Source organism: Channa argus, chromosome 9 (genome assembly GCF_033026475.1).
Source record: "Channa argus isolate prfri chromosome 9, Channa argus male v1.0, whole genome shotgun sequence".
In the NCBI taxonomy this organism is placed as follows: domain Eukaryota; kingdom Metazoa; phylum Chordata; class Actinopteri; order Anabantiformes; family Channidae; genus Channa; species Channa argus.
This window is the reverse complement of record NC_090205.1, coordinates 25,909,596-25,935,474: the sequence shown is the minus strand read 5'-3', so window position 1 is coordinate 25,935,474 and position 25,879 is coordinate 25,909,596. Positions and strand designations below refer to the sequence as shown.

Below are 25,879 nucleotides of genomic sequence, written 5' to 3'. Positions count from 1 at the left end.
TCTTGGTATACTGAGACTTTTTGAATAGGCCATTAGTCATTTCAATAACGGCCTTTTTATCTTTCAGGTTCCCTGCTTGAGCGCACCAATGGGCTGAATACCTTAAGTGGTCTGTACCCCAACCAACGCATCGGTGACCTGTCTTCATGTGAAGTAACGCTGCTGAATCAGTTGAATGAGCGGCGTGACAGTACCACCAGCACCATCAGCTCAGCCTACACCTTGAGTCGGCGCTCCTCCGGTATTTCACCCTGCTACTCCAGCCGTCGCTCCAGTGAGGCATCCCACTTTGGTGCAAACCGCCACAACAATATCAGTTCAGCTGATTCATATGACCCAATCTCAACGGATCTGTCTCGGCGTTCCAGTGAGGCCAGCCATTGTGGAGGTGGTGCTGTCAATGGACCAGGAGGAGGAGGTCTCCCAGGCCTCCTCAGCCTGACACCAGCGCAGCATTATCGACTCAAGGCAAAGTATGCTGCTGCCATAGGTGGGGCTCCACCTACACCTCTCCCTAATATGGATCGAATGAGCCTGAGGACACGCATGGCATTATACAGTGACTCCCAGGAAGGGTCTTCACATCTATTCCATCAGCCACCCTCTGGAATTCAGTCCCGCCGATTTAGCGACATTGGATATGGTTCTAAGAGCATGATGCCTCATGAGGTACCCACCAACCTTCCACGCCGTGCCAGTGACCCAGTGCGACGTTCACTTGAACCTCTCTCCTACCCAAGGGTCCAGCGCTATAACAGCATGAACAGCATGAACCCTATGAATGATGTATCAGCTACCGAAAGCCACCAGGTACTGGCTATGCAGGGCTATACTCGCTCTGATGGCAGTCTGCAACGCTATCCATTTGCTCCCAGACCACCTAGCATTTCTGAGAACGTAGCCATGGAGAACATGGCAGTGGATGGGATGATGATTGGGGGGGAGCAGAATGGGGAGGATGATATAGTTCTTCCAGATGATGTGGTTCAGTACCTCAGGTCACAGAATTCTGGCCCCTCAGGTCCAAACTCGGGGCAAGTGGACTATCGTTCCAACAATCATACGCAGGGCTATCAGACAGGCATGGCCCCACCACCATCATTTTATGCGCAGAGGAGAATGGCCATGGTGGATGCCACCATGACTCATTCTGGTCAGGACAAACAAACCTGTCAGATGGGTCCCGGTGGCTCCCAGCAGCCCTTCTCAGACAATATGAATAAAAATAACATGCCAGTGCAATGGAACGAGGTGAGTTCAGGGACAGTTGATACCACGACTAAGCTCTCCAAACAACAGCAGCATGCTCTCAAAGGGAATCTAACTGTTGTTCAGCAGAGGCACAACTTTGGGTTATTTCCGGCACAAAGTCAGGTCTTGGGCAGCAACCAGCAGGTTGTGCCCATGAGTCAGAATATGTCCATGCAGGGGTACGTGAACCACAGCCAGAGGCTGATGAACAACACTCACCAGCATCAGAGGCAATGCAACAATTCGAACTTTAGTGAACAAATAAGTGCCCAACAAGGATGTGGCCAAGAGACAGTCCAAAATTCTATATCTGTGAACACTATCATAAGAACAGATCCAGAACAGCCAAGTTACAGAGCAAGGGCACAGGCTGAAGGATATTGTCATGTGAACCATGTAGAGCAGCAGCAAAATTACGGTGTTCTCTCCCAGCAGCAACAGCACCATTTCCATAATGGTGGCAGGGGAATGTTACAACCCCGGCCCCCTACAGAGCCTAAGTCTAATGCCAGACAACAGACTGGGTCTAGCATGACGCAATCAAATCAGATACCCAAATCAACTAATTTGAGCCCCAGTGGTGATAATGACACCTCAGAAGCGAGCCCAAAGAGGCCCAGCGGGTCAGCGGTCCACAACAGCAGCTCTGAGAATCCTAACTCTGCTGTGTACTATACAGCTCAGATTCATATGTTTGAGCCAACATCTGTCAGCTTTGATACCCCCATGTCCCCCTTTGCTAGCCAGGATCCTACCACCATCAACAGTGCAGCAGCCAACATGGCCTCACCAGGAGTCAACCAGGTCTCAAGCAGTACAGTGGATTCTTCCACTGGTGGATCTGGTGGTACAGAGCATGCCCAGATTGACTTTGACACCATGCTAGATGACGGAGACCACTCCAGCCTATTGTCTGGGACCCTGAGTCCTGGCCTTCTGCAAAGTCTTTCCCAGAGCTCCTCACGTTTGACCACCCCACGCAACTCTGTCACCCTTGCATCTGTACCTGCAGGGATCGGTAACATGGCCATTGGTGACATGAACTCCATGCTCACAGCTCTGGCTGAAGAAAGCAAGTTTCTCAACATGATAAGTTGAGAGCAATCAAACACCTCATCATCCATCTATTCTAATCATTTCTAGATCAGGAATTTATGGACTACATATGAAAGCACTGATTGAACAATGCAAAACTGGTTATTTCATACATTTTTCTTCATTGTCTATAGTAATATGCTTGTAATATTTGCTTCAGAAATATAATATGTTACATTAAAAGAGTGAATAGTAAGTATAGCTAAGGTTAAGGACCATTTTCTATCTTCACTTCTTAAAAGCCATACTTTCTAGCTACAAATATATGATAGCCAAGGGTATATTAATGCATCTACAAACAATTGCCATTCAGTATTTACTAGTGTAATAACCCTTTACAAAGTGGTGCACTAAAGCCAGTTCACATAGTGCCTTACTGAGGACATCAATATAATACTTAACCAGAGTAACCAGGAAATGGACATGATGTATACAGTAGATAGTAGTCAGACCCTATTTTCTCATGAAGACCATTGGCTGTATAGATTATACTGTATGGTACTTGCTTTAAGTTATCCTATAGGCTTTAGATGTTCAAACTAGGGCTGACATCAAGGACATTTTTCTTTATTACAAACTACAGTTTGCTGTATCTTCTGTGAAGTGACTCCTAACCTGGCTCACTCACTGAACAAATGTTGTAAAATGTAATGAAAATGAATTATACAACCCTCTTAAAACTCTACCACGTGGTTCAGATGGACAGGGTTTGTATAGCGACATATACAATGTCTTGCAAGCAAAAGTAGCCCGGATTTTCAGTGCCTGTAGTGCTGAGGTTATGCCCCACAATAAACCATGCATGAACTGTAGAAATATATACATGTCTTTTATGAAAAACTGCAAATATAAACTGCTACTGCAGTTTGTACTGTACAGTGCTTGAAAAAACATTCAACCCCTCCTGAGGTCTTTGTTTCATGTGCTAAACTGTGATGGATCTTCTAATTGATAGAAAAGATGGGGTTGAATGTTTTTTCTGCACTTTATATGCACTTAATTTAGCTGTCTTGCAACATAAGAAAAAAGCTAAGTGTTATTGTAGCAACCTGAGTTGTCCAAACAGATTTTGGGAACAAAATGAAGCATTTGACACCACTTGTTTATAGATGATTCATGACTGATACATGTATACATGCCTCAGACGTAATAAGTGCTTAGTGATCACGGTCTGAGCTCTTGGGGAGGACCCTGTGAAATCAGATAACCTTGTTTGCCCTCAGGATCAGAGGCACTTTTCATGGTCTCATCTCATAAGGGTAAAGGATTGAAAAAGACATGGATGTGTTAGTCTATCAGGGCACCAGAACCCCTGTATATGGTGAGGAGGGTTCTCTAAAAGAATATGCAAGTACCTCTGTGTGTTCTCATTAGAGATCCAGCCCTAATTAACACATTCATACCGACCCCTCTTTGTTGCAGCCTCCGCTGGGGTTCTGGATGAACTGCAGAGAGTCTAGAAAGGAACTCTGACTTTGATAATAAAATCCTGTTTCAGACAGGATTGGTGAACTAGCCCTCGTAATTCTTCCGTTTTATTATGTTGTTATGCTTATTTCTAAGTAGCTTTTTCAGTGTATGTTCACTTTTACTATGCTCAGAGTGTGTGGGTTTGCCTGAGTGTGTACATAGATTTTGTACATTTCAAATAAACTTATCTTCTTCCTTTTCTGTTGAAATCCCATCGTTGTGTCTTCTTTGAAATCCCATGGTCTGTGGTCCTCAGAGGCCACATGAAAGGATACTATAGCCTTCAAGTGAAATCATGTTTTCCATGTTCCCAGACTGCTGTTGAGTTCTCTTCTCACTCACTGTAACTCCAGGGGCTATATGCATAAAGTGTGCATACACATACACTATGAAGGAGTCTTAGCTCCATATTGCTTATTAATGTAACAACTGTAGTTTGAAAAAAATGATACATAACAATGCACATATGTAATGCCAGCATATTGGGAAAAAGTTAAAAAATTAAAATATCACATGTAATGTTGTTGTTGCCAGAATGTAGATGTCAGTTTCCAAACGAATGATTGGCAATTGCATCCAATTGTTGGGCATTTAAGGGAGCAGGTACACATTTTGGATTAAACATTGAAATATGAAATTTTGAGTCAACACTTACTTTATGCAACCGGAACTTAGAGGGCAACAATAGTATTCATTTGCACGTGAATGGTCCACGAATTTTAGCTCTATGTTTGGTCTCCACCTCCTGAGGGAAATTTGTGGTTGTGGCTACTGAATGGTCCACTATGTTCACCAGCTAGTCACTAACACAGGTGTGATAGTGCTTGTTCTTTGTATAAACATGTTAATTCAATTCGACTTTATTTATATATAACGCCAATTCACAACTAAGTAATCTCAAGGGACTTTATAGAATAAAGTGAAGAATAAACAGGAAACCCAAGAAATCTCACTTGAGCAAGCCCTAGGCAAGAGTGGAGAGGAAAAACTCCCTTTTAACGATAGAAACCTCCAGCAGAACCAGGCTCAGGGTGGACAGCCATCTGCCTCGACCGGTTCGGGTGAGTGGAAAGTGAAGAGAGAAAAGAAAAGAGCAGCAAAAAGCAACAACAAAACATCGGGCAGGTTGGTAGGACCAGTAGCTGCATGCTGGAAGACACACAGCTTCAAAGCCGGAGACACCTGCAGAAAGGGACAGAGAGAGGGGGACAGAGAAGGACAAAGACAACTAAGGAAGAAAACACACAATTAATGTCATACAGTGGTGACAATTGTGGGGTGAGAGGAGAGGAGAGAGGGTCAGGAGGAGGAAAGGAGCTCAGTGCATTGGGGGGTGGGTCCCCCAGCAGTCTAAGCCTATGGCAGCATAACTATAACTAACTATATGCTTTATAAAAGAGGAAAGTTTTAAGCCTAGACTTAAAAGTAGAGAAGGTGTCTGCTTCCTGAATCTGAACTGGGAGCTGGTTCCACAGGAAAGGAGCTTGATAGCTAAAGGCTCTGCCTCCCATTCTACCTTTGGAAATTCTGGGAACCACAAGTAGGCCTGCATTCTGAGAGCGAAGTGGTTTACTGGGATGATATGGTGCTATGAGGTCTTCTATATATGATGGATGGTCAGCACTGTACACATTGGTCATTGAAATAAAAGATTGGATTGACGCCCTCATCAGCCTTAAATACATTCTACCAGGCCCAGAATGTACCAAGTTCCCTGTTGGATGCAGGAAGGGGAAAATATGGGGAACGTGTTTCTTTAGTTGTTACAGGTCATTTAAAACTTTATTTGTTAAATTATTTTATTATTGCTTTTGCATATTTATAATCTGGCAATGTTAGCAAACTGTCTAGTGTGTGTTTCTAATTTGTTTAGATACAGTAATGTCTAAACCTTGTGTCTCATATTGGCATGTTGTCATTCAGGTTAGGTGAGTTTTGTCTTTGTTTATGGTTAGAAGTTTGCTAAGCTTAGTTATCTTTTAGGACTGAACTGTTTCTAATTAAAAGTTCTTTGTCTGTATTGCATTTGGAGTAAATAAAAACCCACCTTTCTTTGAAATGTAATTCTTTGGTCCTTTGTGTACCTGACACTCCTACCTTTAACAGACTAATCAGTAAATGTGTTTACATGGACTTAAGTAACCAGGATACAGTTAAGTGTCATGTAAATGCCAAAGCAGGTTTCTGAAATCATGGTAGAGGATTAAGGAAACCTGGTTTCCCAAGGCAGATTTCTCAGAGAACAGTGATTCGCTGCCATTTTGTGAACAAGTTCCTAATTGGCCTTCTCCATCTGCACTTGTGTGTAAAAGAAATACGCAACTGAATAAGAGGAGAGATCACTAACAATTCGAAGTCCACCTCACATCACACAAAATGTAAATAACACAAAGAGCCTTAAGTCACATTCCCTGCAGCGTCTTCTGTCACCATGCAGTTGAAATCTGTGAGCCAGTCTTCCAAAATAAATCAGCAATGGAGGAGAAATCCGGTTACTCTGCTGCTGCATGAATATGTGGATTTCCAGTAACCAGGTTTCTTAACTGCATGTAAATGCTGTCAGGAAAACGTGTTAGAGAGAGAGAGGGATATGATGTGCACCAAAGGTCTACCAGGCACATCTCTCTCTCTCTCATTCTCAGTCTTTTGTCATTAGCATGTACAAAGCAAGAATGATGGGAAACGTTTGCTTTCATAAAAAGTAAGTGGGACAGTATGCTTAGTTCCAAAAGTCTGACGGTACTATACAGAAAATACTTTTATCCATCTTCTGGCAGAAAATGAGAGGAATGATACTTTGATTCTCAACTCTGTAAAAAAAAATATGAAGCTCCAGCAACATATATTTGCTTTTGGCATCCAAACGTTACATTTTTGTACTTGCTCTTAATGAGAATAGAAGAAATTGTCACTGAGTCTAAGCTTTTTATTTTTTAAGTCATTTTACATTTTTGGTGAAGTTTAAAGGCAGGGTTGCATCGTGACAAAAAAAAAAAAGAATTCCCATAACTATTTGCAGTAAACATAGTGGTTTTGTTGTTCCTTTTTGAAGACGTGTCTTTAGCGCCAGATTTTATTGTGCAGTTCCGATAGAAACAGGTTCCACATATTTCACTATTAAAATTTTAAAAATGTTTGCGCACTCCTTTTTTCCTTCTTAGAGTCCAGTCTTTTTAAATTGCTATATAATATGGGAGCTGCATACGCATCAATAAAAGAGAAGCGACGCTTGTTTTGCTTTGTTGCACAGTGATTCTTCACACTACATGTCAAAGCAGAAGAAGAAAATAAGCCTTTGGTCTGAAAAGCCAGGTGAAAAAGCATGCTCAACATGAACAAAATGCATACAGTGCACTTTCTAAAGATAGATAGTGTGTTGGCCAAAATTAACAGTGGCAGGCCAGCCTCGAAGAAATGGGTCTGAGGGCAACATAAAAAAGACGTGGAGAGAGAGGGGGAAAGGTGGTGCAAAAAAGAAGGAGAAGAGAAGAAAAATCCGATCCACAGAGAAGAACAGAGCAAAGCAAATAGGTGGGAATCATAAAGATAAGTTAAGTGGACGGGGGGTTAGAAGGAAACATGCAGAGTGGTACAAGGAAAAGAACAAATCACTTTTAATTTGACAGCCAATTCAGCAGGGGGACCGGTTAGAGTTGAATCCCACTGATTGCTTTTGCCACTGGAATTCCTTATTCTCTTAGAGAAATGATGGGAGAAAAATAGCCCCGGGCTATTATCTTACCAGACAAGAGAGAAGTTAGTGAGGCAAAAAACGGTGTGTCCTCAGACAAAGCCGGGCCATAGATACACACAGCACCACAGCACAGTGCATCCATATGTGTCAAAAGACAAAGGTGGAAACTTGTTTTCTTGGTGGTGCGTATTGAAGGACATGTCTGGCTTTAACGTCTGCTTCTAAAGATGCATTGTTTTGATCCACAAGCCGAAAATGAAACATTTCACTGTGACCTTAATAGCAAACCATTGGAGAGACAGTAGATCATTTAGAAGTGTGTTTGAGTTATTGTTATGAATATCAGGCCAGTATTATGTCCCCTATTTGTTCCTATTTTAGTTTCCATCAACTTAGATTCAGTAACCATGGCGACTGGAAGATAGAGTGTTTGCCCACCAATCTTGCAGTTTTTAGTTCAATACCCGGCTCTTCCGGTCACATGTCAAAGTGTCCTTGAGCAAGACACTGAAGCCCAACTTAGTTGCTCCCGGTGAGTGTTGGCCAGTGAATGTGTTTGTGATTGGGTGAATAAGAAGCGTAAAGTGTTTTGAGTGCCAATAGATAGAAAAGTGCTGTATAGGTGCAGAACATTTACCATGTATCTGGATCCGTAGCTCCTAAATGCTCTACTGCTGTAAGTTAATGTTCAAAACTCTCAAATTACACAAACATTTGGACAATTTTCTGAATACAAATTTGATTGTTTTGACTTTTACAAAATTTACAGCAAATAATCAGATCTAATTATTCAGCGTATCCAGGAATAAGCATCCCCACATCACTAACGTCACCTTCCATCTGAGTTACATTGCACCCGACCCTGAATATTGGCAATTTGGCCGTGAGTGAAGGAGTTAGTTGATGTGAGGATAATATTTGAGATTAGTTCACCATCAGCAGTAACAGACCGTTCTCATTCGTGAGGCGTCAAAAAGCGTCACTTTGTCCAGTGTTCAGCGTTCTGCTGACCCTTATGGTAACTCTTTGTGTTGGTCATTAACACTCAGAGCTTTCATTGTAGTAAAATGGAAACCTGATAATTCAATTTTGACGCGTAAAGCAATGATGTATATAAAGTGAAAAGTCTAGGTAGGTGGACGGTATACAACAAGACACGGGACTTTTTTACAGGAGACCAGGGTTTGACTCTTGTGCGAGACATTGAGCGCTTTAATGACGATCGTGATGCAATGTGGCGCAAGTGGTTACTATAGTCCTATAGTAGATGTGTGCTTTTGTCACCTTTTTTTATTTATCTTGTAAATTGACCTTACCCTGAAGTTTGTGGGGCTAACACATGTTGTCTGAAGTCGTTTTCCCTAAACCTAACAGATAATTGGTGTTTTTATAAAATAATTCCCGTGGTACCTGTAGCATCAATATGACACACCAAAGTAAGTAAAAAGTAGAGCAATTTGATGTCTTCACCTTCATTATCTGACACTGTGGGATGAGAATGTGTTGGCAGTAATCTAGACATTGGGTCACTGAGGTAAAGAGGGGGCTGAGCAGCAAGGCAAAGCTTTTAATTTAGCAGTCAGTCTACATAAATGGCTTTCAGCTTTGGGTACTTGTGTAGTTGAAATGAGCGTCCCAGGTAATTGGTTGGACTCAGACCTTAAAGATGGGTATGGAATTCAGAGTTTGAAAGGAAACTTAGTAGAGCCTCTGCTCGTTTGCATCAAAAGGGGCCAGTTGAGTGGACAGTTGGACATGTTGTCACACTCAGATTCTAACATATGCTTTACTTGAATTGAAGTAATAATATCAGAATCAATCTCATTTGTAAGCACTGATCCCCCTAAAATGTTCTTGTCAGTTCTAACATAAGTAAAAGGATAAGTAAAAGAATATTTATTGGGGCACAAGTATGAGTACAACCTTTTTCAGTACTTTTAGTGTTGGACACTCATTGAACTGTGATGTTATTGTTTTCTATTATTTCAAATCCATTAAAAATTGCAACTCTTGTAGGTATCCTCCAATTAAAGCGTCCAAAACGTCAGGGACGTGGAGCAGAGGAGAAAGGGAAGCACCCCATGGAATTGCCCTCCCTCTCTGCTCAGCTGTCCATAAGCTGGCCAACATCTCACCGTCCAGCCCGTTAGCATTCTGAGGAAGTCAGCTATCAGCTGGGGACATTAGCGGCCAGCATCAAGGCTGCTATCAGCCAAACCAACATGCATCAGACGATCAAGTGGATGAAAGATTGCTGTCCTCAGTAAATTAAGAACATTCCCTGCATTCAGAACGTATGCATAGGTACAAAGGTGCTTGCTCTTACTAAGTACCTTTTATGCAAAACTTAACATTTCATGGCAACGGTAATCATATTTTTGGATTAACTATTGGATGGAATGGTTGTCTGTCCAGTTTGTTCATATGTCAGTTCATATGTGAACAACAGCTCATTGTTTGATTGACATAATAATACACTAGCTTAGAGCATAGGCTCACAGTTTTTAAGATAACCTTAAAACAACAGTCAAGTGACCCTAACAACAATGAATGTTTTTCATGCCTCAGTCATTCCTTCTGTCTGAAGTGCTCTTTCAGTGGATGCAATGGAGGAAATTCACAGTTCTTCAGTGCTGAATCTATTCACATGTATACGTAATGTTAATATGAGGCTTTACCGTTGACTTCAAATTAAAGGTATATTATTTTATACATGAAAACACTGCAGCTCGGGAAGATTTTCACTTAATTTGATTAATGGAAGGTTAGTTAAGGATATGGACTGCAGATAAACTCCAAATACATTGTTGTGCATGGAGGGAGGATTGTGGAGTGTTTCTCCTCTTAAAGGACTGAATTCATTAAAACGAATATTTTTCAACCAATCACGGCGAATAGTGCCAGAGACCAGATCACTTATAAGCCTATACTATTTTTTAGACTCAATGTCTACTGGCTCAGGCTGTACTATAAGTCTGAATCCAGTATAAGGCCATTAGACCCCACTGTGTCTCTATCAGTTTGCATTTATTATACTTCCAGAATAGTAATGTGAATAGAATGTATTTATAAAATTTGATAAAGTATCATTTGAAAAGCCTCCTGAATATTTGGGTGCATTTGAAGCAGTTTCGGAGTGTGTCACAGTTTGCTCTTTGACCTCTGAGGTCAGGTCATCATAATAAAGCGATTCACTAGCTGGGACTGTTGTGCCTTTCTCCCCAGGCTTGTCTCAGTTTCTCATCAAAGGCTTCCTGCAATCGAGCTCTGTGCCTACTGAGATCAGAGGGACGTGACCCGTGTCTGAGTCAGGGTTACCTACTGTTCCACTCGAGTTTTGGCCCATCCTGCCACTGCTGCTGGTCCTGGCCCAGGGGGCAGAACGTGCCCTGCTAAACTCTGGAAGTGCAAGAATTATGATCAACTCACACACAGCCTAGGGGATGTGATGAAAGCAAGCATTGTGCCCTTCCTCTCGGGTGCAAGAGTCCAGGGTCAGAGCCTAACCCAGATTGTGACCTCTTCTAGGTTATCCCCTGTTGCCAGCCAGAGTGGAGGTCAGATGCTCTAAGAGCTTCGTCATGAGTAGGCCACTGAGGAATGCAGCAGTGTGATTGAAGTCAGGGGGATCTCCTGATTAAAGGCTTATGTGAGTGAGAGTCAGTGCAGGGAGTGGACGACCTTTTATGCCTTTTAGACTTTTTCTGTTGTAACTGGCACAAAAACTGTAAACCCACACATCTCTTTCACCCACTTTGAAGCCAGTCCTTACAAGTTGTTGTGATTATTAAAGCATTCCTTCTTGTCTGGTCAACACAATGCCACTGAAATCAAACATATTTAAAAAAAAAAAAAAATCTTTAATATGTCTTTATGCATTCAAAAGTTAAAGCTACATCTGTTAATGTGGCAAAGAAAAACCTACCACAGGGAGTTCCGTCTGTGCTCATGTTCCGTTGGTTTGGCTACCTCACATTTTCTCCAGGCCACACTGACCTGAGCTCCTCCCCAAGCACTGTGACATCCCTCTCATCGCAGCATATTTGCTCCCTTTAAAACACACTAATAGTCCAAAGGAGTTTTCCCACCCTGAACCTGAACCCTTGACCTTGTTGAAGCTAAGAGCTGCTGCTGACGAACTACTATTTTCACATACACAACACTGTAATTTTGCAGTGGAAATGCCATCTAGAACCACAGCTCGAATATTTGAGCACGGCTTGAGAGACAGGGATATTATTGGGCTTTGAGTAAAAAAAGCATCGGCAGTAGAATTTACACTGAGAAGCCAGCAAACAGATATTTTAACCTGTTTGATGATTTGCTTTAATCACACAGGTCTGGAGTCTTTTAAAGAAGCTCAGTACTGGGATAATTTTCATCAAATCATAAATCAGTGGCACAAAGAGGATGTTTCAGAGAACCACAGCATAAGGCGTCTGGGGTCAGTTACCATTAAATCCCAGCTGGTGACTTGAGTTTAACATGACGCCCGACCATCTCCTAAGTATCATATAGTCACTGCTGTTTTCCCCTGGGGTGAGGGGAGGATAGAGGGGTCAGAGGAAAGAAAAAGCTCAGACAAAACATAGATTGTTTCCACCCATACACAGGGATCCATTTGCTAAATAAAGTTCTTGTTTTTAGCACATGGACCAGGTTTGTGTAAAATAGTAGCATTAAAGGAAGGAACAAGTGTTGCATACATCCTGGACATGATGCCAGCACGTGAGGCGCTGCCTGGTTGGATTAAATATTGCTTTCCTGTTTCCTTCTCTGTTATCTTCTATTAAATGAAATGTCTTATTCCTTTGCTTTTCACTGCTCCATTGTTGAGAATCCATGAGAAGTGCCTCAATGAGCTGTTGGTCACATGGCAAAGCAGGAACACGCACATTCACTGGTGCAGCAAATTGGTCCCAAATGTCACAGAGTTGGTTTAATTGAGATCACCTGAGTGCAGTGAATGTGATTAAAGGATTGTAGAATCTGTTTCTGGAAGTTTCAGTTACTGGTGAAGCAGTATCCTGGGCTAAATCTACACCATGAAGACAAAAGAACAATTCAATCAACCAAGGACTAGCATAAATCTGTCTTGAGTTAGTGAGTAATACTTGTTTCCAAATACTGTAAATGCTAAATGTATATTTATACGCGGCTGAAAATAGGCCCCAACAACTGCACACTTCATTTTCTGAAACCTACAGTGCTCATGGAAGACGTGCAACACGGTGTAAAGATGTTATTAGAGAGTAACTTAACACCCAATGGAAATCTTGTCTTCGCTGACCTCCATGAATCTGCATCCATCTTCTCAGCTGGATGCAGTGATGTACAGGTGTATTTCAGTAAAGGGTTGATACTGTTACAGGAATTGATGATAGATGATAAAGATAATAATGTTACACATAACTGACTTTTTAATTAATTTTTTTGTCCTTTCAGATTATCCCGTGAGTTCAGGGTCGCCACAGCGGATCAGTTACATATAACTGAATAATGTTGTTAAATTATTTATAACATGGCTGTTGTGGTTTTAGGGACACATTATACTATAAACTGTATTATTAGTTTTTCTTCCTTTTTTTTTTCTTTTGTTTCCCTGTTAAAGGGTATTTTGGCAAGTTTTTTCTTAATCCAAATCAAGGGCCTAAACTATGTCGATGGCTGTATTATGTTCCCCAGCTAGTAGCTAACTTTATCTGTGTTTTGAGTCCTGCAAGACTGAAGACTGACGGAAGAGACTGAATTAAAGCAGTGAAATATTAGGTGTCCCCAGCCTTTTCTGTGGGTTGTATTGTTGATCTTTCATATTTTAAATAATTAATTGTTAATATAAATAAGTGTAGTCCAGTGCATTATTGTGGTGCATTATGTTTCCTCTTGGAATTCACACTGGTGACAACCAACAGGCTAAGAAGTTGGAAAGTGAGAAAGAAAGAGGCACCAATTCATGGGAGTACGTTGGAGGTTCTCTCCTGCTCCATTCTCAATATCAGGACAGAAGCTGGTCCACATGTGATAGTTTAACAGTTCAGTCTATTTGTCTCCTGTTATAGTGGAACATATTTTAAGAGGCTTCTCTCTTTTGTGAATTGAACACCACTGACCATATTATCTTTAATGAAATGTTGAGATACAGCTGAATGTTAGCACCACAGGTTTGATCTTATTGTATTGGTCTTATTGATCTGCTTGATCACGTGCAATGATCTACTATTTTCTCTTTTTACAGTTGACAAATATAATATAATACAATACAAGATAATATTATATCAGTGACCTGTCAAGGGTGTACACCACTTCTTGCCCAATGACAGCCGGGATAGGCTCCACACCCCCACCCGCTAACTCTAAACACGATGAGCGGTTCAAGCTAGAGGATGTATGGATGAGTAAAGAAACTTTTCAAACTCCCTCACAGTTTGAACTTAAGTAGCCTATTGTAGGAGTCACCAAAAAATAAATAAATAAATGTAAAGCATGTCTGAAAACAAATCCAATAAAATAATACTACAATTTTTTTTTAAATTTATTGCACCACTTCAACAAGATTATGTATTTTAATATAATATTAACATAAAGTTATTTCGAAACAACAATCATGATGGTGCAATATATAAAGAAAAAATTTAATTGTTAATGTGTATTCAGCATGGAAAGTAGTAAGTAGAGGTGGTGTACAAAACCACAGGATTGTCTGCTTTTTGGTGTCTTTGTACAATTTAATATTCACTCATTAGGTAAAATGAGTGAGTCTCCTTCGATGACTGTACAGTGTTTTCTTCATAGCTGCTTCTTTACTTTACAACTTGGCTTTTAGGGAAACTCAGGTACAGCGTTATCACAGCTTTTAGCACTCGGAAGTGTCAAAACGTTCCATTTTAGGTGACAAAGCATTATCACACATCTAATCTCTGGCTACATGGGTGGAGGGATGACTAAGAGCATCATTTTGAGAGTCAACAGGATACTTCTGCTAAATACTCAAATATGCAACATATCCCAAACAGCTGCACAGCTTTTCTCAGCCAAGCAGCACCACAGAGTTGAATCAGAAAGCAGTGATCTACAGACCAACCACTGATGCAGAGGAATTGAACTGTTTACCTACTGATAAATTCAGGAGGGTCATCTGTGTTATGTTCAGGGACAAGTTCGATCTCGGTAGGTAACTCAGCAGGTCCTGAAGTAGGTTTCTCTGTACGTTGGACTCCTAAACGTCTCAGATAAAAAAAACCTCTGCACGGCAGAACTGCAATGGTCTATGTAATTGCAGAAAAACTGGGGAAAAAAAGGAATTTCCAAAATTGCGAAGAATATTTAAATGTTCTTTAAATATAAATGTTTTTTTGAAACACTGAATGTCTTTCTGTAAGAGCTGGTATTATTGTCTACAAATTACAGGTATCAACTTGCACTTTCCCTAAATTTGTTTCTTTCGCATCACTGCATTTCAGAGAAAAACTCTTCCTTTACATTTATCTAACAGCTGATGAGTTCTACATGTATCTAATTGTTTAATGACCAAATAGCTGTAAATCTAACAGTATTTCTTCACTGTACTTTGAAAGTGTCATAACATCACACCTATTAAAATATCAGCTCTTTGTTTCTCATTGTCTTATTAGCCCGCTGATGTTAGCAGAGTATTTTTAAACTTTAAATATGACCTCATCCTGTTTCACAGCCACAAAGCTGCCTTCTGGGTGACTGACAGACCTGACCTTTTCCTTTAAATCTTCTGTTTGAACAAAGTCTCAAAGGAAGGAAGGGTTAAGCCAGTTATCCAGAGGGGAAATGAACAGGGGCTTTATAGGGATGATAGTCTTTAAGTGCATAAGACAAACATTACAAAAATATCTTTGTAAGAGCATGATTGTCTAAAAATGTTTGTAATTTATTTTTAAACTCATTGATTTGCACCACGTGTCTTATACCCTGAGATTTCTTATTCGTCCAAATTCATGACCAAAAAGGAGAAGAAATGCAATGATTAATCATAACTGCATGTTTTTTTATTTCAGATTATCCCTGTTTTTAAATCCAAGCTGCCACCAGGGTGTAAAAGCCCCAGACTGACAGTCTTGATGGAGTCGTCATGTGAGCTGGCAGCAGTACAGGGCCCCTGAGTGTAAAAGCTGTTCCCTGTGTTCAGAGTGAAAAACCTGCTTTGTGCTTAATCAAAAAGCCCTCGCTGGTTTTCCTATTCTGCTCTCTCTGCATATCTCTGTGACAGCGGTTCCAGGAGCCAGACCCTCACCACTGCGCTTCCCATCCATAAACCCCCTCCACCACCCCCTCTATTTCTGGCCATTTGCAATCCAGAGGGGGAGGTTTAGCTGAAAACAAACAACAACAAACAAAGGACCAAAGTGGGGCGAGGGGTGTGGAAAGGGGTGCAGAGCGAGAACTTATGTGTGCAATAATTGCGAGGAACAATTTCAAACAGATGTCTGTTTGGACTTGGCCCTGGGCTCGTGTCCCCGTTAAATATAGTGATTTGATTGGAAAACAAGCAGTGTGAGATGGGCTGGCAGCCAGCCGGACCATTCAGGGGCTCTCTAATGACCCCCTAGGGTCGAGGGGTCATTGGAGTAAAAGCAGATCAGAGAGGATGTGGGGCCGGCAGCCAGGACAGGGCCCATAAATCTAGTCCATTCTCAGAGGAAGCTATCTTTTTTCACTTCGCCATCAGAATTAAAATACAATCACAATCGTCACATTGTGCTCCCGCTTGTGTGCAAAGGTTATAATTCAAAGCTTGCAGACAGAGTTGGGAGGCTGGGTTGGGTAGTAGTGGACTTTTGGGAGGAAGGTCAACAGGGTCGTGTATTTTAGGTTCTCGATGAGAACCAGTGCTTAGGAGGTTGTGGGAAACTGTTCTACAGATCCATATATTAAAATCTGTTATTGCTATGAATGAGCTGAAAATGCGCCAGAATTTCAATTAAATCTAAGTGTGAGATTGCAATCAGTTGCTCGCTCTTGTCTAACCCCCAACCCCCAACCCCCCCCCGACACACACACACACACACACACCCATCCCCCGTGTAACTGCCCCAAAACAGTTTATTCCAAAGTTCTAAATCCAGTTTATGAATAGGATGCATTATTACACTGAGGAAAAGCATTTGTGAAGGCTAAATCTTAAGGGCTTTAATAGCCGCCCGTGAGTTTTTCTTGCAATTTGCAGCCAGCTCAGCTTTTCACAGATGTGTTAATGTAGGATGGACAGCTGCACTTTATGGCAGAATGGTGCAAGATGATCAGGATCGTTTTCATCCCTGCTGACCGCTGAAGGCACACACATGCTTTTTAGTTTGTCAAAAATAAAAACTTCATCGAGTTGCCAAAATAAGATGGAGGGAGAGTGAAGAATTTATTTTCCCCTGGCTTAATCAGACTGGACTGATCACATTTAACTATAAGTACTGTTATATGATTAATACCTTGACATAAAAATGATTCAATTATACCTCAATGCTGTTGGTGGGATCATTAACCTGGCAATATTCAGTAGTTTTGTTACTATCAACAAACCTAGTAAAATAATTAGAACCACTACCGTGTTTGTCCATCTTTCAGTATCTTTTAACCAGTGCAAATGTGCAACAGTTGGGGACTATTTTCAGTTATGGATTAACACACACTTTTTGTGCTTGTGAGCTTTGCATGGCATCAAGACAGGATTAACTAAAATGAGCTCAATTATGTGTAATGAATGATGAAGTTCATTACTGTAGCTCGCTAATGTGTTTTGATGAGCAGCTGTCTCTTTATGAGGAATGAGATGTAACATGCTTTTGATTATATAATAAATTGATATTAATTAATTAAATTTGTTGTCTGCGAGACTAATCTATAATATCACATGCTGTAAAAGTAACCATTGCCCCCTTAGTCCTCATAGCCTTGTGGCCTATATTGCACATGCAAAAAGAAATCAATGTCTGCTACAGAGCATTTTGCAGTGTATTTGCACTGCAGGATTTTTTTTTTAAGTTGAATAAATCTTGTGTGAAGCCTGTGAGCTGGCTGTGTGGAGCTGTGTGAAGCCTGACAAATCCACAAGTGATGTCACTTGGATCAGTCTTGGGTGAGGCTGAAGACTTTGGTTTGAACATGAAATAAATTGTCAAACATGTGCTTCAAGTACTGAGATCATACATGTAACCGTGAACATGAAAACAACTACCTTTCACTACAGCATAGCTACAGAATGACCTGCTGAGCCCCATGATATGACCTTCTGCAGGGGGCTTTCAGCCAGGTGTTGCCGTGCTGCATATACTTTACACTATGATGTCACACAGTTCATCCTGTATGACACTGCAGAAAGACACAAACACTGGAGACCAATGAGCTAATGAGCTATTTAATGCCATTTTGTGAAGCCACACAATAAGTTGTACTGAGGCCATTCATTTCCTTGTGTCTCTAGATTCTTATGGTTTTTCTGTGCAAGTGTGTAGAGCTGAAATTGTTAAGTGAGAATAAGAAAAAGAGGGCAACAATACCTGGGTCATATATTTAAACACGCTGCATAAAAAACACACTTTCCTATTCACCTTTAATGCAGTGGTGTCCAGTGCCATTAAGTCCAAAGGGAAATCAGCTGTGCTCACTTAGTTTGCTTTTCTTGGACACTTCAGCACAAAACCCAACTAAATAATTTCTTTTCATATTTAATACTGTAGGATTCACTTAATAATGATTTAGTCTAACAGCATATGTCAAGGGTTTTATCGTTTCTGAACTTGTGGCGCCTCCTTGTGTGTGATACAGGTAAAACATTCTTACCCAAACAAAATGACAAAATTGTACTTTTCACAAGCGTTTATTTGTTTTCTTAGAGTGAGTTATGTCAAACAAAATGAAACAGATTATTACAATGCAGTTTGAACCTTGGCTTTGTGGAAACTGATATGTTTGACTAGTAAAAGCTTGTTTTCATGGTGCCAGACAAAGTACAATCATTGTGTACAATAATTCTACCCTATATATTTGTGTCCGTAGCTTTTCTTGGAATGTAAAAAATATGTTTTGAACAAAATCTCTAAAGTAAATTAATACATTAAAAAAGTTAGAGCTATTGCATTTCAAACTGATATTTGTAAAATAAAAACACAAAAAATATTAAAGACAAACGGCTTGTTTAGGAATACTATTCCTGTGCAATCATCATCAACAGTTTATGAAGGCAAATTAGATGTAAGTAATTGAATATGCAGGACAAAGGCTGAACATTATTGTTATTAGAACAAGAGAAGCTTCTATATAAACGCATTTAATCAGTTTATGCAGGAAATGACAAAAAGTATTAAATTCCTTTTCAAACAAGATCATTTTCACCATGGCAACACCATTTCAATTTTCATATTTAAAAATCACATTTATAATGGCTAATAATATCTTTTAAAAGGGTTGTTTTGAAATGTGCATTGTGCAAGATTTAAAAGCTACCAGTGATGAGGTTGCAAACATCTGAATACCCCTACTCCACACCTTCCCACCCCCCATTTCAGAGCATGAAAAAAAACCTATGATCTCTCTCATCATCTAAAACTACACGGAGCAGGTCGGAGGTTACTTTAGATCCACATAGAACTTGAAGTGAACCTAGTTAGCATGTGAAACTACAAGCCATAGCTTCCATGTAAGTAAAATTCCTATATCCTCTTAAGAACCAGTGTTTGGTTTGTCCATAGTTTGTGTGTAGAAACATGGCAGCATCAGTATCTTGGAAAAGTCTGATTTTACAGTTTAGTTGATATCAATAGCTACAGGGCCATTCATTGAAAAACCAACAAAGAATGACACTTTTGAGCCTTCTCCGTGGCCACCAAGCTGACTTCGAAACACAGGGGTAACCTCAACCTTTAGATCTGGGATACATGTATCTGCCAGTATCAACCTGTTCCTCACTTCACCTCTGACCCTTAACAGGAGCTCCTCCACCTTCTGCTCTTTCCATATTTGGCCATTTTCCCACACTGAGGCAAACTTTTCCTGCTCAGCCGTGATACAGCTTTTGATCGCCCTGAAGGGCACCAGTCGTTCATAACCTTGCTTCTTTCCCAGGAAGAAATGGACAATCGGCCTCTTGCCATTGTACACTTCCTTCATCACGGAGTGATAGGACGTCTTTATCTGTGAGATGTATTTCCCCAGACTTCTGGATTCTGGGTAGAACTGCTGAGGCCACAGCAGAACAATTGCGATGAAGTGCAGTGGCAAATTGTCACTTAGCGGAATTGGTTCCCGCAGAACATGGCAAAGACAATCTATGAGTGTGGAATAAGGTTTAAGGACTGTTGACTTCAGTTTGATACAACTCAACACAACGTTGACGTAGATGAAGTTAATTTTCTCTTTCACAGTTGGGTTTTGTGCACAAATCAAATCATACTGTCTAAGGATCTTCTCCAGTACTTCAGTTGGGAGGTTATTTGTAAGGACATTCAGGATCCCACAGTAGGTGTCAGCTTTTGCCTTCTCTAGGAATTCTCTTGCCTGGTCTACTTTCATCATGCTTTGCATTTTTTTGTTCTTCAAAAGAGCTACAGAGTCTGTCTTGCAGAAAAGCTCTGCATACTTTGTGAAACATCTGAAAAGCTCCATTTGAGCTACCTGCTCACGACTGTCTTTCATTCCAAATCTGGAGCCCAAGTTCACAAAGAAATTGTCAAGGAAGTCAAAGTTCAACTTCATCCTATATTTAAGTTCGTACAGAACCTCTTCAAACTGTCTAAGAATGACGTAGTAATGTTTGTCTTTGTGCCGGGGGTCATTTCTCTCTACATCATGAAGTTTCACATCTCCAGAGAGAACCTGCTTCATTATGGCATGTCGAACATTGTCAGTTGAGAATACGGGAATCCTCTCCAGCACGTGAATAATGAGTACTCCAACCTGAATTTCTCCCAGGCACCCTGACGTATTGAAAGAGCCGTTGTCTCTCTTCTGTTGTAATCGCTGAAGTGACTCCTTCTTTGCAAGATTCTGGGTTTCCTTGAATGCCTCTATTGCAGACTGAGCGAGTTGGAGAAACATTGCTAACTTATCTGGAGTGACATCCTTGCAACTTGCAATAGCATTCTTCAGCTCAAACTTGATTACTTGTGCTGATGTGTCTGCCATGTACGAGCTGTCTTTGGAAAGATCTTTTGCATTCTTTGCCCACATTTTTGCCTGTTGGAAATCCTTCTTCTTTAGGTAATAGTAGCGTGACAGCAACTGTGCGATGACGGCATCTTTCTGAAACCTTTTTGATGCACTCTCCAGTACCATCTCTTCCAGTCCTTGAGTTTCTTTAGCAATGTCTAGGATTAGTGGAGAGAACTGACATTCGTCCTCAGCTGAAAAATTTCTCTTTACCAAAATTTGGTGAACGTCTTGCAGGAGTTTGTCTTTGCCTTGTGTGCTCTCATAAATCTCATTTGTGGTCAACAAAATGTCGGTGATATCAGCTTTGCTCACTTTGTGTGTTGTTGTAAGTTCTTGCAAGCATTGCTGTGAAATCTTTGAATGGATCATCTTCACAGCTTTGAAAACTACCTTCCCTTCCACTGAACAGCTGGTAATTAAAGTGGAAAATTTGCCAAATCCTTCTTCAACTTTAACAGTTCCACAAATGGGCTTTGGTTGAAGACCAAGAAATTCTTCACAGAGGGAGACGGAGAGAGAGGCACCCTTGCAGTATACATTCAAGAGAACTAAAACAGCCAGGAGCTTAGCGTGTTTCTGATTCACATTGAAGCTTTTCAGGGTGTTGCGGACAACGCCCTCAACATACTCTTGCTTAAAGTTTTTCTTCATGATCATGAATCCATAGAATGTTTCTGTATTCTTGTGTGTTTTTTCTATTTCCACCAGTTTTTCCTCAAACAGTTTTTGCTCCTTCTCTGACAGATTGTTTCCAATGAATACTGTGTCCGCATTTGGTTCAGTTGGCTCAGGGGACTCTGATCTCATGCAATTTAAGACAATTATCTGTGCAGACTTAGACTGAATATCTTTCTTTGCACATTGTTTGTCAAGAAGCTGCTGCAAGTCAAATACTTTCTCCATGTCATCAAAGTCATCTATCATCAGCAAAACAGGGACCCGTGGTAATTTCTCCTCGTGGTCATACATCAACAGTTTGACCACTTGTTCAGCTACTTCCGTAAACTCAGCATTGTTGTCTTTAAGGACAGCACAACGGAATTTTTCGCGGTGAGCCCATAAGGTATGCATAGCCAAAGTTGTCCCCCCACACCCAGGTACGTGCATGAGGTTGAGCAAAACACAGGCTTTTCTCAGGGAGCACAACTCTGGTATGACTGTGCTCATGATGAAGTCAAACTTGTCTCGTTTGATGAATGGTGTAGATCCAGGCTGCTCCGAGAAATAGAAATTCCACCATGACACTTTTCCTCCTTTGTAAAAGTTCTCCTCTATGGCAATTTTGTCCTCATTTCCTCCCTCACACTGGTTCACACACAGCACATCTAAAGTATTCAGGCTACGCTCTACTTTCTTCTCCAGAAGCACTTTGCTTCCCCCACCACAAGGTAAAAAACGGCTGGCTCTACGGTATTTTGGCAAAAGACTAAGGATCGTGCCGTTGACTTCGGCAAAACTGAGCTCATTTATACATCTACCGGAGATGTTGATTCCACATCGAGCCTCTATCAGGTTTTTCCAGGAGATAAAAGCATTTTCATTGTCACATATGGAAAGAATTTGCTCTGTGCCTCTGAGCTCCTGGCAGAATGTAGTGAAGGTCTCAACAAGTGGGTCCATCTTCTCACTCACTGGTGACAAAAGTAAAAAAACAACGAGGAATCTCTTGTTTGGAAGCACATCTTTTCGACACAAGAAGGAAATCACATCTCGAACGGAGGCTCCTTTGTCCATCAACCACTGGTCTATGTCTGAAGGTGCCTCATCCTCAATACCCCCATTGCAAAAAACCCAGCTGGTGTTTCGAGTTAATTTCAACTTGCTTGCAATGTCCTCAACTCCTTCTGTGATTCTATACTTTGCTGGTAAATGTGGCTTTACTGTACTCTGCTGATCAAAGTGACACAGCAATCCATGTTTAGCTGATTCTGGATCAAAGTCCAAAACAGCTGTTGGGTTGAGTTCTACAAGAAATCCAAGTGATTCAAACTGGCTGGGGTGGGATTTGTTAGTTACTATCACGTACTGCTCAAAATGGGACTTATCTAAAGAGTGAGATCCACCAGTTATCATCTGACTTAACCTAAAGCCCTGAGTGCTGCTTTTAATCACAGTGAGATGCTTCTCCTCAGCTTGTTTTCGGAGTTTTGATCGATTTGCCACACTGGCAACATATGTGTTGTACTCTTCCATAGGTTTGGCAAAGGTGGTATTCTTGAGAAGATCCCTGCTGCTACCTCCATCTCGGACAAAGAACTGTTTTGATTCTTCTTGTGTTTCATTTGTGCCTCTTCCTTTCTTCTTGGCTTTTTTTGTGTCCGTGCTGAATGTGTGGTAGTGGTCTTCTTTACATATCATAGAGTCAGGAACTATGTCCACTTCTATCACACATTTGTCTGATGACGTCATATTCTTGTTGAGAACCCCAACAAATCGAGGAGGTTTGATGCACATTTGAGCAGCCTGTATGTGTTTATGCTCAAAATAACTATCAATGGTAGATTTTAGTTTGTTTGCATAAGCCTCTTTGTCCTCAACAACCACTCCCAACACTTGACCATGGGTGAAATCTGGCTTGTCCCCTATTCCAAAATGTATAGTGCCATTAGTGCGGCTATTCATGCAGGCAGCTGCAAAACGAATAACCTCTGAAATGAACTTGCCCATTTTTGTCTCATTTGTTGTATTGATGAAAGCCTTATACTCGTGACAGGGTTCAATGAGGTCTGTGGCACCTGATTCTGTGACATCAAGGATGCCGTTCTCCACATATCTGTTTGTATTATGGTACCTACAAAATGGATAAGGTTTGCATGGGGTTCCAGGCTCATTTTTAGAGCTTGGTGACTCCTCTTTCTTTAGATTCACAACCTTATCTCTGGCATCAAGGAGAAGTATTGCTGTTCCAAATTTCACATTGATTGACTTTAAGCGTGTTTCATCCAAAGCCAAAAGACTTAACCCACAAATTCCCTCTTGAAACAGTATGTCTGCAACTGTTTCACCCACACCTGCCAAATTGCGAGCCCATTCTCTCACTTGATGTGTACTCCAGTCCCTTATGTCAGTTGACAGCTCCTCCTCCTCCTCAACCTAAAATAAAAAGCGCAGTAATTTAGTAACAAAGTATTATGTGCAGTAACAACTTAGTGTAGTATTAGTGTAATCACTTTAGAATGCATTTGGATCCAACCTCTCTTTTGTTAAAATTTAGATGTCTAAATGATTATAATATACAATCATCTTTTTCAATAAGGTGCATTAACTGGCTTTTACCTTAATTTCACCTTGATCTGCCATATCAGAGTTGCTTTCTTCTCCACAAATGCAGATTGCTAATGCTGAAAAAAATAATTTAAAAAGAGCCATTTAAAAGAGGTGACAATTCAACTGTACTTTATAGAAACACTCTCAAATACATTTTACATTTTACCTTTATTTTTCTTAATCATCCATAGTCACTCTGGATGGTCACGCTTCACAAATCTTGACCATTAATACTGCAAAAGAAAATACACAAATTATCCATTGAGGCATATTTGGGATTAATGATTGTTGTACTGGTTGCAAACTGGTTCAGCATAAAACAGTATTTTCTGTGAAGTTGTGGATATATAAACCCTGATCCCTTTATAAGTACTGTTACTAGTTACTGGTCCAACTGTTTTGAAATATTTTTAATATGTAAAAATTATATTTCTCACTTTTAACAAACGTTGTTTTTATTTACAATCACAAATATGTTTCCGATATACACTACATTGTTTTGTTATTTTATTTTTTATTTAATCTTTTTTGGAAATGGGGCGAACAATGGATCTCGTTACCTTGCCGTTATCGCGGGAAAACAACTCTTTTTTAAGTTATCGCGAGATTACGGCACAAAGTAGTAATTCACTTTGTCCACCAGAGGTAGACAGTTTTCCTGTATGTCCCACTGACTAAATAATTGCAACGCCTAAACTACATGAATGAATGAATTATTGTTTGACTTGAAATCCGCATTTCATTGTTGAATTCCTTTTCTAATAGTCGATTTTTCTTCCGTGTAATATAGCGGTGGGATGCAATGAGGAAGTTATTCATCACTAGTGTGAACTCTGGTCCAAAAAGTGGTGATGCTAAAAAACTAAAAGTCGCTATAATTTTGCTTAGTAGGCAATACTAGTATTAGTATTACGAGTATTACAATACCACTGTAAACCCGACCAAGCTCTATGTCATTCTGATACTGTTGGTGCCAATAAATCTGTTCAATAGTATTAATATTAGGCCACAAACCATAACCTCATTTTGACTATGTAATTCACGTCCCAATATTCTTTAACCCATCTCACGCGGTTAGAAAGAACACAAACTGTGTACTCACCGATATGTTGTATCCGGACTGAGAGGAGTTTACATCCAGTGGGGTTGGAACATGACAGAGCTTTAGAGAGAAACACAACTGCACCGCTTGTTTGGGGAAACAGCGATTTAAATCAGGAAGAGCATCTCATCACGTAGGGGCGTTCAAGATCCAAGGAAACGAAACCTATCGACTTATTATGTATTCTAGAAATCTCTAATAAACAGCAACATTAATGCATCCTGACGGTTTAATGTTGGGTTGGACAGAAGTCACTATAGGGAATATTGAGCCGTACGTCGATTGCATGAAGGCGATCAACCGAGGCGGCTCTTAGGGTTTGTTGGACATTTATTCCTGCAGTTACGATACTGCTGGTTGCAGCCACAGAAAGGTTCAGGAAGTGTTACACACAGAAAATGTGTGCAACTCATGAACCTCTATTATTTCACGCATAACTTAAATATGGGTAAATATGCCATACACCAAACAGTAACAGCCTTTTATATCATACGTACTATACACCGTTTAGTGTTGCAGTAACTTCCTCTTAGTGTGTTTGCAGGTACAGTATAGACATAACAACAAAACTTCTTTGTTCCTGGAAACAATGACTTTACTTTACTGGAGTGAAAAGTGTAATGCTGCCCATTGTCGACAGGTGTCAGAATACACAGTGCATCACCGCTTGCGGTGTATGGGACATATGGAACATTCAAACCACAAAGTGATGTTGTGGTTGATCTGTGTACCTGCTCACTTTTAGCTGAGACAGCAGGAACAAAAATGGGAAATAAGCTTGAAAAGTACATTTAATCTGGACAGTATCATGAAACATTAAGATCTTTGGG

The 25,879-nt window shown here is 40.6% G+C and overlaps 2 protein-coding genes across 5 annotated transcripts in view; one reads left to right on the top strand and one right to left on the bottom strand.

Moving 5' to 3' along the window:
- Positions 1-4,017, top strand: part of gli2a (GLI family zinc finger 2a) — a 74,834-nt gene extending 70,817 nt beyond the window's left edge. For all 3 annotated transcript variants that reach the window (XM_067516194.1, XM_067516193.1, XM_067516195.1), the window contains one exon: positions 68-4,017. In XM_067516194.1, the coding sequence (XP_067372295.1) occupies positions 68-2,349 (2,282 nt within the window). In that variant the 3' untranslated portion in view covers positions 2,350-4,017. The remainder of the gene's footprint in view (positions 1-67) is intronic.
- A 14,314-nt stretch (positions 4,018-18,331) lies between these two features.
- On the bottom strand, positions 18,332-25,384 carry LOC137133403 (sterile alpha motif domain-containing protein 9-like). Of its 2 annotated transcripts, XR_010915238.1 has the most exons (5): positions 25,050-25,384; positions 24,114-24,180; positions 23,957-24,021; positions 19,201-23,773; positions 18,332-19,132 (listed from the first exon to the last, which is right to left on the bottom strand). XR_010915238.1 is itself a non-coding variant. In XM_067516984.1 (4 exons), exons 2-4 carry the CDS (start codon positions 24,130-24,132, stop codon positions 19,277-19,279), a joined length of 4,581 nt encoding a protein of 1,526 aa, XP_067373085.1. In that variant the 5' UTR covers positions 24,133-24,180; positions 25,050-25,384; the 3' UTR covers positions 18,332-19,276. The 2 variants fall into 2 exon arrangements, 1 of the variants encoding a protein (XP_067373085.1); XM_067516984.1 differs by having other exon boundaries at positions 18,332-23,773.
- Between the last annotated feature and the right edge of the window lie 495 nt (positions 25,385-25,879).